We start from the raw sequence: 13,152 nt of genomic DNA on the forward strand, positions 1-13,152 counted from the left end.
TACATATATATTATAGTAAGGATAATACTATGAAGAAATATAGGATTATTACAAAAGACAATCTAATGAAAGAGGGTGGATAGGAAACCCTAGATGCCAACTCTGTCAGGTCAACCAGGGGCAGACCCATGTGGAGCAAGGGGGGCAGCCGCCTCCCCTAAATTTTGAGTTTTAGTGGTGATTTATCGGTTCCGATTGACTTGCCTCCCCTCCCCCCCCCCCTGAATTTTTTTCCCCCTTTGAATGTTTAATTTGTAATTTGGATTAAATTTAGGGTTAAAATCAAAATAAATTTCTTGAATTATGATTGGTAATTAAAATTATAAATTAGAGCATAAGAAATTACAAGTCAGAGTATTGAAAAATATAATTCAAAACATTATTTTCTTATCAAGTATCCAATTAGTTAATGAATTTAAACCCGATTTGATAATTTTTTACCCCCCTCCTCCGACGAGAATCCTAGATCTGCCCCTGAGGTCAACTATAGACGACATTTCTACTTGCTTGACATCTCCCTAAAGATAATGAGAGCACCATTAATATTTCTGTTAGTGTTCAGTGCCATGCCAATATGTTGGACACTCTGAAAGCACAGAAATGAAATTCATTTTCAATCTATGCAGCCTAAAACTGCAAGATTGATATGTTATAGTACTAATTGTTTCTCTGGTTGTCTACTGAACAGGTAATACCAATGTACAAAATAAGGAAATTACAGTGAACAGGATGCCAGAAGCTATCAAAGATATCCCATTGAGGGTGTGGGATCCAAGATACACCCATGGTCTTTTTTCATAGCTTGAACTGTTCCTAATTTTTATTGGGTAAGAAGAAAAACTTGTAAAACTTGAGCATTTCTACGATTCTTCAGTTCTAAAATGATGTAAACAGATAAGTTGCGGTGTTGTTTTATTCTGTTCCTAGCTATAGTTTCATTTTTGTTTTGTTGGAATCACTTGCTTTTGAGAGTCCATTAACCGACTGTAGATCGATAGAATCGTGATGGGATCCGATCGAACAACAGATCGATCGTGCTTACATCAAACGAAAACAAATTTAATAAACATCAAGTTCATAGGCACGTTACTGTACAGTATCAAACTTTTCATATTGTCGGCGAATGTTGTAATTAATGTGCTAATTTTTACTATTAATAAAATATAGAGGGATCAGGGATGGTATATATATATGGACAATTAAACTAATTTAACAATCGCAACAATTAACAGAAATAAAATTATAGATATGTTTTAAAAATTGATGAGCTGACGGTAATGCCTTGGGCTGTTAGGCAGGCAGGAATAGGATCCAATAAATGAACCTTCTTGAGCTAACTTCTCTTTATTCTCAAATACAAGTAAGGGCAAGTTTGTCCATAAATTTGGCTTCCTAGTTCCTAGTGATCTCTGTCTTTAAAGTTACACTTTGAAAGATTCCAATCTTGGCCTTTTAATCAAAAATCACAACCATACACTTTTGTTCTGGTTCCACTTGCATGTGATCACTGCTAGTCTGGTACTATCCTTAATTTGACATTCACATAAATTTTTTTATGTCTTTAGACATTACCATGGCTCAAATATATATGATCTTTTATACAATTTTGTATTTGTATGGTTCATCATGTATCAGAAACTAATTAATTTTATTTTATCATTGACTTCTTCAATTCGTCTCATAATTATGCAACAAATTTTCAATAGGATTTTATATGCATGATGGAAATATCACATAGATAACAATAATTAATTTATTGCGTTCAAATCTGAACTTAAACATGATTGTTGATATGTACTTCTTTAAATTTATTTCTCGAGATAATCAGAATCCAAATTATATTATAAATCTAGAAATTTTAAAATAGAGGTGATAGGATAAATTGCAGCCTGGAACGGTTTTGTATTCTTGAAAATCGATTCGAATGGTCGGACTTATTTCCAAAGTAGTAATTATATATAAAAAAAGATTCGTTAGAAGACATAAAGCGCCTGTAGCTCAGTGGATAGAGCGTCTGTTTCCTAAGCAGAAGGTCGTAGGTTCGACCCCTACCTGGCGCGACTATTTTTAAAAAAAAAAAAAATGGAATGAGGGTATCTTTTTTTTAGCTTTTGTTTTTTGTTCTATGTTTCTGCTAAATTAGCGGAATAACGCTAATTGAGCTTTGTCCATGTTTGATTGAGAATTAAACCAAAAAAAATAATAAATTTAGCCATCATTTAGTTTTAGATCGTCAAATATGAAATAGTTATAATTAATTTTATTCTGCAACCAAATTGCCTTTGTGATCCAAATATATACTACTAATAATTTTTCTTAAATGGCCGTGCTTTCCGGTTTACCCTTCCTAGAGTCCGTATCTCCCCAGGTACCGGAGGTGCAATTGAAAACAATGGACGGTCCATATCAATTTCATTCATATCAAATTCAATCCGTGCAGATTGAGGCTAGGGGTGAAAACGGGTCGGATATTATCCGACCGAATTTGGATTCGTATTCGAATTTTTCGGATTCGGATAGTCGGATACGGATAATTTGCGGATAAAAATACGGATACGGATACGGATATGATTTATCCGGATACGGATACGGATACGGATATGATTTATCCGGATACGGATGCGAATTCGATTTTAATTTCGGAAGTGAATACTGATACGGATTCAGATAATTATCCGAATCCGGATACGTTGATTTTTCGGATATCCGAATTTTTCATTTTTCCGATATATTTTTCGGATAATCGGATAATTTTTCGGACAATTTTTCGGATATCTGGATTTTTGAATTTTTCTGATATTCGGATACAGGTGGGGTCCGCCTATAATAGAAATAGAGAGAGGAGAATTAAGAGGTGGGATCTATGTGGCCATCCGTGAGTGAGAAGTCCTGCCACGAGACTCCATCGTCATTCAAACAACATCTTGAATTTTTATTTCTCTCATTAAGTTAAATCTTAGGTTTAAAAATCCATAATAAATTTTCAAAAATACTAATAATCATTTTTTTAATTATTTTCTCATTTAATTAATTGAGTTTTGATGTAATTTATTGTTTATGATGGGTCATTTTACTTTTATTAAATAACACATTAGTTAATTAGTTTTGTTCTGATTTCAAATGTGGATACTTGTTGTTTTACAATTAAAAATTTTAATTCACTACACTGATGTTATACAATCTTGTTGTAAAATTTATATCCGAATTAGAAATTCGATTTATATCCATATTCGTATTTGTATTCGACTAATATTCAATTCGTATTCGTATCCGATTAATATCCGATCCGTATTCGTATCCGATTAATATCCGATTCGTATCCGTATTCGGAAAATAAAAACGGATACGAATATGGTTTTATCACTATCCGATCCGTATTCGATCCGTTTTCACCCCTAGTTGAGGCTGTAGGGGATCTGCTTTGAGATTCGTGCCAAGTAAAATGAACGGTTAAGATTCACCACTTGCACCTCAGGTACCTGGGGTGATGCGGATTCCCCTTCCTACCCTTCTCTCTCATTTTGTCTTGACTTGCATTTCACTCCCCAAGCAACTCAATTCCTGCGCACAACCACCAACGACACCACAAACCCCACAACAGACTCCGCCCCCTTTTTTTTTTTTTTTTTTTCTGTTCCTTCTAAATTCTGAACTCTCCCGCCTAACCTTCTCAAAAGTCAAAACCCCTTCATGTCAGACAATGAGCCCCACTTCGCGCCTTGCCACGTGTCATCTCAGCCCACCCCATGCCGCTGCTGCTCCGACCACCGACGAAGAATCGACCAATTACTGGCAGAGCTCGATGCTGAGCGCGCCGCCGCTGCCACCGCCGCGGCTGAGTCGATGGAGATGATTCGGCGCCTCCAGCGCGAGAAATCTGACGCAATGCTGGAGTCGAGGCAGTTCAGGCGGTTTGCCGAGGAGCAAATTGCTCGCTATCGTTTTGAGATAGAGGCTTTGGACGAGGTTTTGGTGGAGAGAGAGGAAACTATTATGTCGCTGTCAAATGAGGTTGAGGATTGTAAGAAGGTGTTTGATGATATGCCACAATGGGTGAATGACACGGTTAGTGAATCAATTAGTCAAGTTCCTGGTTAGTTACTTGATTCCTTAGCAATTGTCTTTCCAGGATTATCAGATCCATTGCTTATGATGCTGCATTGTCACATTATATCAGAAATGGTTCAATATTTATAATTGCTTTTTTCATCTGTTGTATAGCTGATTGGTTTATAACCGGGCAGTTCAATCATGACTTGGATCTCTAATAGTTCATGACTATTACTTAGACATGGAAAACATCATATTAGCCTCAATATTCTCATAATTAGATTCATATAACAAACAGCCAACTTATGATAGAAATACATAAGAAGAATTAAGAATAAACCATGTATGGTATTGAAATTAAAGATTTTTTTTCACATTTTGGAAGTTGGAATTGTTGCATACTTCAATTTCTTTCTGTTTACAAATAAAGACAGAGAAGCACTTTAATTTAATTATTTGTTTTCTCCATACAATTTTCCATATTATATTACAGTTGGATGACGCAACAATAATGGAGAAACGGGTTGTCAAACAATCTCCAAATTCTCCAAATCAGATTAGACATTTGTTAAGCTCTAGCTCTGGATCTCGACTCGATTTTGACAATTATGAATTTGATGACATCACTGACCGTGCATGTATCATAGACACTGTGCACGGTACATCAATACCAAACTATGAAGATCCTATGGATAGTAAATCTGGTTTTGTGGTGGCTGTGGAGGAAGAGGAGATCCGAAAGCTATGCGAGAGAGTGAATGTACTGGAGAAAGAGAGAGAATCTATGAGGGAAGTAATGGATTCTATGGAAGTGAAGAGAGAGAAGGGAGTTATATTGAAGGAGATTAAGCAAAAGTTATACGAGGAAGCAGCCCCACAAAAGAAAAGGGTTGTTAAGCGGGGTAACTTCTTCAAGAGGTTCTCAATTTTACCTATCTTGAAGGTGGTTTTTTATATTTACTTGTTATATATTCACAATTCACTGCTTTAAGCATTAAACATTATATAAAGGCATCAACAAGATTTATTTGCACATAACACCTATGACTTGTCCACAACATTTTCATATTTGCAGTTACCACAAGACATTTACCAAACATCTAATTGTTAGATTAGAGTGGCTATGGAGGTGCTTTCAGTTAAATATTGACAATGGCACCCCAAATAATTATTATTTTCTGTCTTTATTGGGCTAACTCTATTTAGTAGTTTGTGTTCAAGTTAGCAAAAATTGTATGAGTTGATATGAAAATAGTTGTGGTAGTCAAGTCAGTTTTTTCTAAAGAAATGTGGGAGTTATTTGGTACAGGTACTTGTGGTGTTGTGTAATTGCAAAAGCTAATCTCGTAAATTTTGCTTTATGTAAGCAATGTCTCACGTTCTTTCACTAAAAATACTAATATTTTTCTGATATTATTACCCAGTGCTCTTTCCGATGGATCAAATCCACGTTTTTCACCAGAAAGAAACCTGTGCGAATTAGGTATGTTTAAACATCTTGGAATACATTGTTTGAGTTGTGCTGTCAAACTTTTGCTCAATTGGTACTTTCTGTTGAAAATATCAGGTACACTTTTGGTCAAACAGCGAAAAATGTAGGGTTGTTAGTGCTCCTACATATGCTACCTTCCACAAGGCAAAGAAAAAGTCTTTGCTTAAGAGAGCCAAAGGGTCTTTAGTTTGAAGCACATCGATGTCAATGCTGGAGCCAGTGTGTGTTTATCTTTTGATGTATCACTTGAAAGTAAAGTGTTTTATTTGTTGATTGCTATTCTAGTGATCTAGCTTCTTGGTATTATTCGTGTTCTGCTTTGTCACTATTTTCTATCCCATTTGTTTCCTTCTTTTGAATGGTTGGTGTAAATTCTGTTCAAATATCTTTGGATACATTACAGCGTCGGGTGTATCTGAACTATGAAAACTAATCTATTTTAGAAGAATTTAATCTTGTAATTCTCTGTGTACTGAGCCTAGACATGACAATAGAGAGAACTCATGGGTGCTTAGTCTTTCTCTTTATAGTTGGTCATGTTTGTCTTTGTTTATCTCTATGTATATTTATGCTAACGAGGATTTCTAACAGTTCATATATCTGAACTAAATCCTCTGACTCTGAGGAACATATTCTGACCTGAATGTGAATCATCGTAGTTTGACCTGATTTTTCAACTGACCCGGCCTCAAACTGTGTATAAAACTTCTGACGCAAAAATGTGACCCCGCCAAATTGATATGATCTGAATCTGACTGAGACAAGATCTTCTATTTGAGAGAGACCCAAGGTCTTGACTCTTGATAATCCAGTTAAACTGTTAAAGCCAACACCAACTGGCAAACTTGCCACCTCAGTAAAGATATGATGAATTCACATCCCCTCAGGTTACCTGACTGAGTACAATTAAATTGGACGGCCCAAGATTGAAATTTTTAACGTGGCACGAATCTCAAAGCACAAATAATACTGTCCCCTCTGTCATCCCGAACAGGCACCAGCTGATATTAAATCTGGGCCGTCCGTTTCAATTTTGTTGAGTCAGGTACCTGGGAGGATATGGATCCAGATAAAGATACCCAAGTCGTCTAATTCAAGCAAGAGAAGGCAAATTATGGTGGGATGGGACAATGTCCGTCCATAGATAAGTGGGCTTTAATAGGCCCCTGTTTCCTTCCTTCTGGGCTTTGTTACCATTCTTTCCATTTCTCTTCTGGGCTTCTGGGCTTCTGGCCTACTCGCTGTAACCCTAAACGAAACTAATCAGTCTTTCATTTCTAAGCCCCCTGATTCGTTTCCTTCCTCCTCCCACTGTTTTCCGAATTCGTATCCTCTCAGATATCTCAAACTTTGCGTGACTTTATGGAAAATCTCAACCGTTTAAATAGGTTCTGCACGAATCTTAAAGAAAACATAATACTGACCCCCTACATAGGCACCGGACACGTCGATCACGCAAAAATTGAGATATCTCAGAGGATACGCAAAAGTTGAGATACCTCTCCCCTCCCTTTTCTTTCTTTATGAAGGGCTTGGCACTTGCAGCGACTTCCCTGTCAACACAAATGCCTCGTGGCTTTCTCGCTGTCACCAAGCTAAAACTTACCAAACCCAAAATGAAAATGAAGAAGAAAAAGAAACCTAAAACCCCTGAATCCTCACAAGAGCAGGACCAAGACTCCAACTTTGCGTTCAATCTCAAACAAACCACCTCTTTTTCTCTCACGCATTTCCCCATACAGCCTCTAGGCAACCTTCTCCTGGGTCCCACCTCAAAAACCAATTTGCGAGATACCGGTCTCGGTGCCCTTTACTGCCTCCCTGATGACCTCTTACATGACATTCTATCTCTCCTTGATGCAACCGACCTTGCGGTGTTTTCAACTGCCAGCAAGTCGACTTACGTGTTCTCGTCCCATGATCCTCTATGGAGGTCCCTGGTACTTTCAAAATTTGAAGGACAATTCTCATTCGTCCACTCGTGGAAGTATACTTACGTCAACTCGCTTACTGGTAAACCACCTCTGGTACCCAAATCACTGAAGATTACAAATTTCTACTCAGACTACCTCTTCCAGAGCTATCTATGTGCCAACATGGAATTCAAACCTGAATGGCTCAAAAGAGATAACATTCAAAGAAGAAGGGGCATTTCAGTCGAAGAATTTATATCCTGCTTTGAGGAACCAAACAAGCCAGTGCTTCTAGAAGGTTGCATTGACACATGGCCAGCATTGAAGAAATGGACACGTGGGTACCTTTTAGAGACTTGTTCAGGGACTGAGTTTGCTGTTGGGCCTGTCAAAATGCCGCTAGAAAGATACTTCCAATACTCAGATTTAGTTCAGGAAGAAAGACCTCTATACCTTTTCGACCCAAAATTCACTGATGAAGTCACACAATTAGGTTTGGATTATGATGTTCCTGATTATTTCAGAGAAGATTTATTCTCAGTTTTGGGGCAAGATAGACCTGATTACAGGTGGATCATAATGGGCCCAGCCGGTTCGGGTTCATCATTTCATGTTGACCCGAATTCAACTTCAGCTTGGAATGCTGTCATTAAGGGGTCAAAGAAATGGATCCTGTTTCCACCTGAAGTGGTCCCACCTGGGGTGCATCCCAGCCCGGATGGTGCTGAAGTGGCATGCCCAGTTTCCATAATGGAGTGGTTTATGAACTTCTATGGGTCGTGCAGGGACTGGGAGAAGAGACCAGTTGAATGTGTATGTAGAGAAGGGGAGGTAATATTTGTACCAAATGGATGGTGGCACTTGGTGATTAACTTGGAGGAGTCGATTGCTATTACTCAGAACTATGTGAGCAGGTACAATTCTTTATGTGGTTTGCCTTTCAACATGGGTACATTCAAGTCTAACTAGAAAAATTTGTTGCTAATAGTCAGATTATGGTATTAGGTAAAAGTGATCTTGTAGTCCCATTTCTTGTGTTTTGCTGCATTTTGGTATTGGGTTGGTTCCTGGTTTACCAGTAAGTGCTGGACTGAAACTTGTTATTGCTGGTTTGTATTGTGTAGTTTCAGTGTAACCAGATTTCTTGTATTGTCTCCAGTACTTTTACTAGTACCTGCTAGCTGGAATTTTCAGCTTCTGACATGAGAATTCAAGTTAACAGAGAACTGATATGAATCTTTTTTTTTTCCTATCACAGGAGAAATTTGTTGAACGTTTTGGACTTCCTAAATAAACCCAATGCAAGTGTGCTTGTCTCAGGAACTAATGATCGGGTTAACCTACATGATAAATTCAAGAATGCCATTGATGTCAAGTATCCTGGCTTGATCAATCTACTCAAGCTAGAAGCCCAAGAGAAGGCTGCCAAGCAAAAAAAATTGACCTTTTGGGAATCAGCTGCTGATTCTAGTACGGGTGGTTTCAAATTTGCTTTGTGAGATTTTGAACAAAGGTCTGAAATTGATTTTTTTTTTCCCTCATCAGAAATCGGGATAGCAATTGAACTTCTGTTTTATTTTATAGTGCCCATTTGGCAATACAAGTATCTTCAAGATTTATAAGATATATAATCGATATGTCGCCCTTTCGAATTATTTTCTATCTGATTAAATATTGCGGTCTTTGCCTGATTAAACTAATTCATCATTAGTCTGGAGTTCTCGAAGGTTTTCAAGTCTTGCTAACTATTCACCACAGCTAGAAATTTTGGCCAAACATAAATTAAAGTTGGTTATTGTATAATTAATTATGTGTGGAAAAGAGGTTAGAGGAAGGGAAGGACTTTTTTTTAAAATAAATAAATCTTGTTTGGTTAGATAGAGTGAGGACATGGTAATATGCATATTACATTGTGGTCCTTACTATGAATTAATATATTTGCTTTTACAGTCTAAACAATTGAGTTGAGCCGTTCAAGATGATCTTCATATTAAATTTTATGTTTTTTTTAGAATTCTCTTACTATTTTTTTTTCAGATAGGTAGAAAATCATTATTTCTGAATGGTTTAGAATATGAAGTGATTTTTTTATTTATCTAAAAAAAGAAAAAAGAAAAAAGTGTAAAATTTGAGCTACAAGTACATTTTGATGTGGAGATCATGTTGAACAGTGTAAATTAACTGTTTGAACTTTGAAAATGGAGATATTAATTCATAGTGGGAGTACATTTCGAATTTGATTCATAATGCATATTACATAGTGACTGTTTGAATTTGATCTACAAGTACATTTTTTTTAATGTTTGAGCTTTTAACCTCTCATGACCTTCAAAAAGTACAACTTGTTACCCTCCAAATTAAGATGCAACGAAAGAACATAAAACAAGCCACATCAGGAACAAAAAATTTCTCCAGCCATAGCTACTGAGTTAATGCTTCACAATCATGTTCTTTCAGAATATATTATTGAATCATTATGTGATTGTGAACACTTCCTTCAGAACCATTTAAAGGTATATATTTGAAAATTTGGACACAATTGAAGGTTAATTAACAAACATTTGAAAATTATTTATAAATCGTTTGATAATACATCATGAACTGGGAAAAAAGAAAAATGAGAATGAACAAAAATCATCAAAATTAGAATAAAAATATTTATGATATATGATATCCTAAAAGAAGATGCAAACCAAAAGGACCAACAACTACAATTCAAATAAAAGTTCATTTTGAGGCTCTTCCAATTATACTCAGGAGTTCCTTCCATCTTGAGGCTTTTCCAACCATACTCTGAAGTCTAAATATGCAAACTAGAATTCTAAATATACACAAACTAGAAAAAGACGGATGGTCCCGTTTTCTCTTCCTCTCTCTATTTTTCTCATTTCTCTTTTTCAAGGAGCTAGCTAGGTTTCTTTCTCTACTCGCTCGCTCGATCGAGAGCTAGGGTTTTCTATTCCAATCTCTCGAGACAAGGAGAAAGCTGTATATTCCAATTATTGAGAAGAAAATCAGGAGGCAAACTGATGTTTTGATCCTTGATAGAAGCAGGTAGAAATCATATTACATCGCCATGGCGATTGTGGCATCAACTATTGTTCCCACTTCTGTGCAAAGGGGCCTTTCAGATAAGCTTTACGAGAAAAGGAAAAATGCGGCACTTGAGATAGAAGGCATCACGAAGAAGTTGGCAGCATCAGGGGATCATGACAAGATAGCAGCTCTTATTAAAATGCTGACTGACGACTTCACCTATTCTGCTCAGGTACATAACAGAAAGGGTGGATTAATTGGACTGGCGGCAGTGACAGTTGGTCTGACGACTGAAGCTGGTCCCCACCTTGATCTGAAATACTTCATGTCTGATCACCTCGAGAACATTATTCCACCTGTAGTCAACTCCTTTCTGGACCATGATAGCAGAGTCCGGTACTATGCATGTGAAGCTCTTTATAACATTGCCAAGGTTGTGAGAGGGGAGTTCATTGTCTTTTTTAATAGAATATTTGATGCCCTCTGCAAGCTCAGTGCAGATTCTGATGCAAATGTACAGAGTGCTGCCCATCTCTTAGATAGGCTTATTAAGGATATCGTCACCGAGAGTGATGCTTTCAGCATAGAAGAATTTGTACCTCTATTGAAAGAGAGGATGAATGTACTCAATCCTTACGTGCGGCAATTCTTGGTGGGATGGATCACTGTTCTGGATAGTGTTCCAGATATTGCCATGATTGGTTTCCTCCCCGATTTTCTCGATGGTTTATTCAACATGTTGAGTGATTCTAGCCTTGAAATAAGGCAGCAGGCTGATGCTGCTCTCTCTGAATTTCTCTACGAGATTAAGAACTCCCCGGTAAGTCCTAACCCTCCAAATGTAGATTATGGTCGCATGGCTGAAATATTGGTCAGACGCTGTGGATCTACTGATGAATTCACTCGCTTAACAGCTGTTATATGGGTCAATGAGTTTGTTAACCTTGGTGGTGACCAGCTGGTGGCTCATTATGCCGATATTGTGGGGGCCATATTACCTTGCATATCTGACAAGGAAGAGAAAATACGAGCAATTGCATGTGAGACAAATAAAGAGCTCCGCAAACTGAAACCTGATCCATCAGAAGGATTTGATGTTGGGAAAGTTCTTCAAATATCAAGGAGAGAATTAAATAGCTATCATGGGCCAACTAGGATAGAAGCAATGCGCTGGATTCAAAATCTTGTTCTAAAATATCAGAATGAGATTATAATCCACATGGACGACATCTTTATTTCACTTCTGAGTTCACTCTCGGATCCTTTAGAAGAGCTTGTATTATTGGTACTAGAAGTGCATGCTTGCGTAGCCCAAGAGACTCGCCATTTCACAGATCTTTTGACCCATCTACTCTGTAACTTCAAAGCCAACAACTACCTCTTGGAAAAGAGGGGTCCTTTGATAGTACAGCGGCTTTGTAAGCTTCTAGGAGCTGAAAGGGTATATTGCGAGTTTTCAGCTATACTTGGGAAAGAAAGTGACCTCGGCTTTGCTGACACTATGATTCAGGTTCTGAATTTGATTCTAGTGACATCAGCTGAACTGTCTGGGCTTAGAGCGACACTAAGACAGGCTTTGGTGAACTCATCTGGCAAAGAATTGTTTTTGTCCTTGTACCCTTCTTGGTGTCACTCCACCATGGCGACTATAACACTCTGCTTTCTTGCTCAGGCATACTATCTCGCAAATTGTGTTATACAATCATTGAAGGAGGAGGACATAGACAAAAGATTCTTGGTTCACCTTGACAAGCTTGTTCGGCTCCTTGAAACCCCTATGTTCTCTTACCTACGTTTGCAGCTTCTTGAGCCTGAAAAGCATACATGGCTTGTGAAGTGTCTCTATGGTCTTTTAATGTTGCTTCCTCAGACTCCCGACCTATATTCAAAAACTTCAGATGAAGGCTTTGTATCCAAGCAAAGGTTGGCATTCAAGATCTTGCGGACCCGGCTGAAGACGGTCCCCATGTCTCGTTTGTCAGATGCTATGGCCCAGCCATCCCCAGCCCATAATAGTATACCCATAAGAACTGAAGACGACAGCTGTAACCCCAGACAAGACATGGCTTCTATTTACCACTCAATCAATTTCCAGGCCCAGCTAGACCAGTTTGTGCAAAAACAGCAGCAACAGCATCAGTTTGCCAAATCGAAGCTGTCACTTACTGATGACCTTGATTCTGGACTGAAATCATCAAGGCCATCTGCTCAGGAAGCAGTTCGGGAGTTCACAATGATGAAGTACCTGACCAACACCTATGTACCAAAACCAGATCCAATTGAGGTGACATCTACAGAGGATGTACTAAGACCAGAAGCATATGGGCCCCACAGTGCCCCGAACTCACGACATCCTGGTATAATGTAATTTTTAATTGTACAGTGGAAACTGGTGACACAAAGTTCACTCTTTTTCAAAGACTATGTACCCTACAGGAATTATTCTGTTCCACACTTTTTTTACATTTGCTGTCTATATGACTCGCCCAGTCAAAATTGTAATTTACTATACAGTCAAATTCTCTTAGACAGCATCATTTAGTTAACACTTGCCACATTTTTTAGAAAACATTGTTGTACTATTTTTTTTTTTCAATGAACTATTGAAGTTAACTACCAGTCCATCACCAAGCTGCTTCTCTTTAATTACGTACTAATTGT

General features: G+C 37.8%; 3 protein-coding genes, 1 non-coding gene and 1 pseudogene across 5 annotated transcripts in view; all 5 read left to right on the forward strand.

The window, feature by feature from the left end:
- The window catches only part of LOC144566277 (ubiquitin C-terminal hydrolase 12-like), a 43,854-nt gene extending 43,090 nt beyond the window's left edge, over positions 1-764 (forward strand). Inside the window, exon 32 of the mRNA XM_078316265.1 lies at positions 689-764. Coding sequence (XP_078172391.1) covers positions 689-724 — 36 coding nt within the window. The 3' untranslated portion in view covers positions 725-764. The remainder of the gene's footprint in view (positions 1-688) is intronic.
- A 1,223-nt stretch (positions 765-1,987) lies between these two features.
- On the forward strand, positions 1,988-2,060 carry TRNAR-CCU (transfer RNA arginine (anticodon CCU)). The gene has a single exon. It is a non-coding gene; the product is annotated as a tRNA-Arg (tRNA).
- A 1,496-nt stretch (positions 2,061-3,556) lies between these two features.
- LOC144566278 (myosin-binding protein 7-like) lies at positions 3,557-6,000 on the forward strand. Its single transcript, XM_078316268.1, has 4 exons — positions 3,557-4,065; positions 4,544-4,993; positions 5,475-5,533; positions 5,618-6,000. Exons 1-4 carry the CDS (start codon positions 3,691-3,693, stop codon positions 5,727-5,729), a joined length of 996 nt encoding a protein of 331 aa, XP_078172394.1. The 5' UTR covers positions 3,557-3,690; the 3' UTR covers positions 5,730-6,000.
- Positions 6,001-7,043: 1,043 nt separating this feature from the next.
- LOC144566390 (transferring glycosyl group transferase) lies at positions 7,044-9,110 on the forward strand. Its single transcript, XM_078316408.1, has 2 exons — positions 7,044-8,369; positions 8,714-9,110. The coding sequence occupies exons 1-2, from the start codon at positions 7,066-7,068 to the stop codon at positions 8,952-8,954; spliced, it is 1,545 nt and encodes a 514-aa protein (XP_078172534.1). The 5' UTR covers positions 7,044-7,065; the 3' UTR covers positions 8,955-9,110.
- A 1,059-nt stretch (positions 9,111-10,169) lies between these two features.
- Positions 10,170-13,025, forward strand: LOC144566388 (protein VAC14 homolog pseudogene; annotated as a pseudogene). Its single transcript, XR_013515178.1, has one exon. The product of XR_013515178.1 is annotated as a protein VAC14 homolog pseudogene (transcript).
- Positions 13,026-13,152: the final 127 nt, after the last annotated feature.

Source organism: Carex rostrata, chromosome 15 (assembly GCF_964058835.1).
Source record: "Carex rostrata chromosome 15, lpCarRost1.2, whole genome shotgun sequence".
NCBI classification, from domain to species: domain Eukaryota; kingdom Viridiplantae; phylum Streptophyta; class Magnoliopsida; order Poales; family Cyperaceae; genus Carex; species Carex rostrata.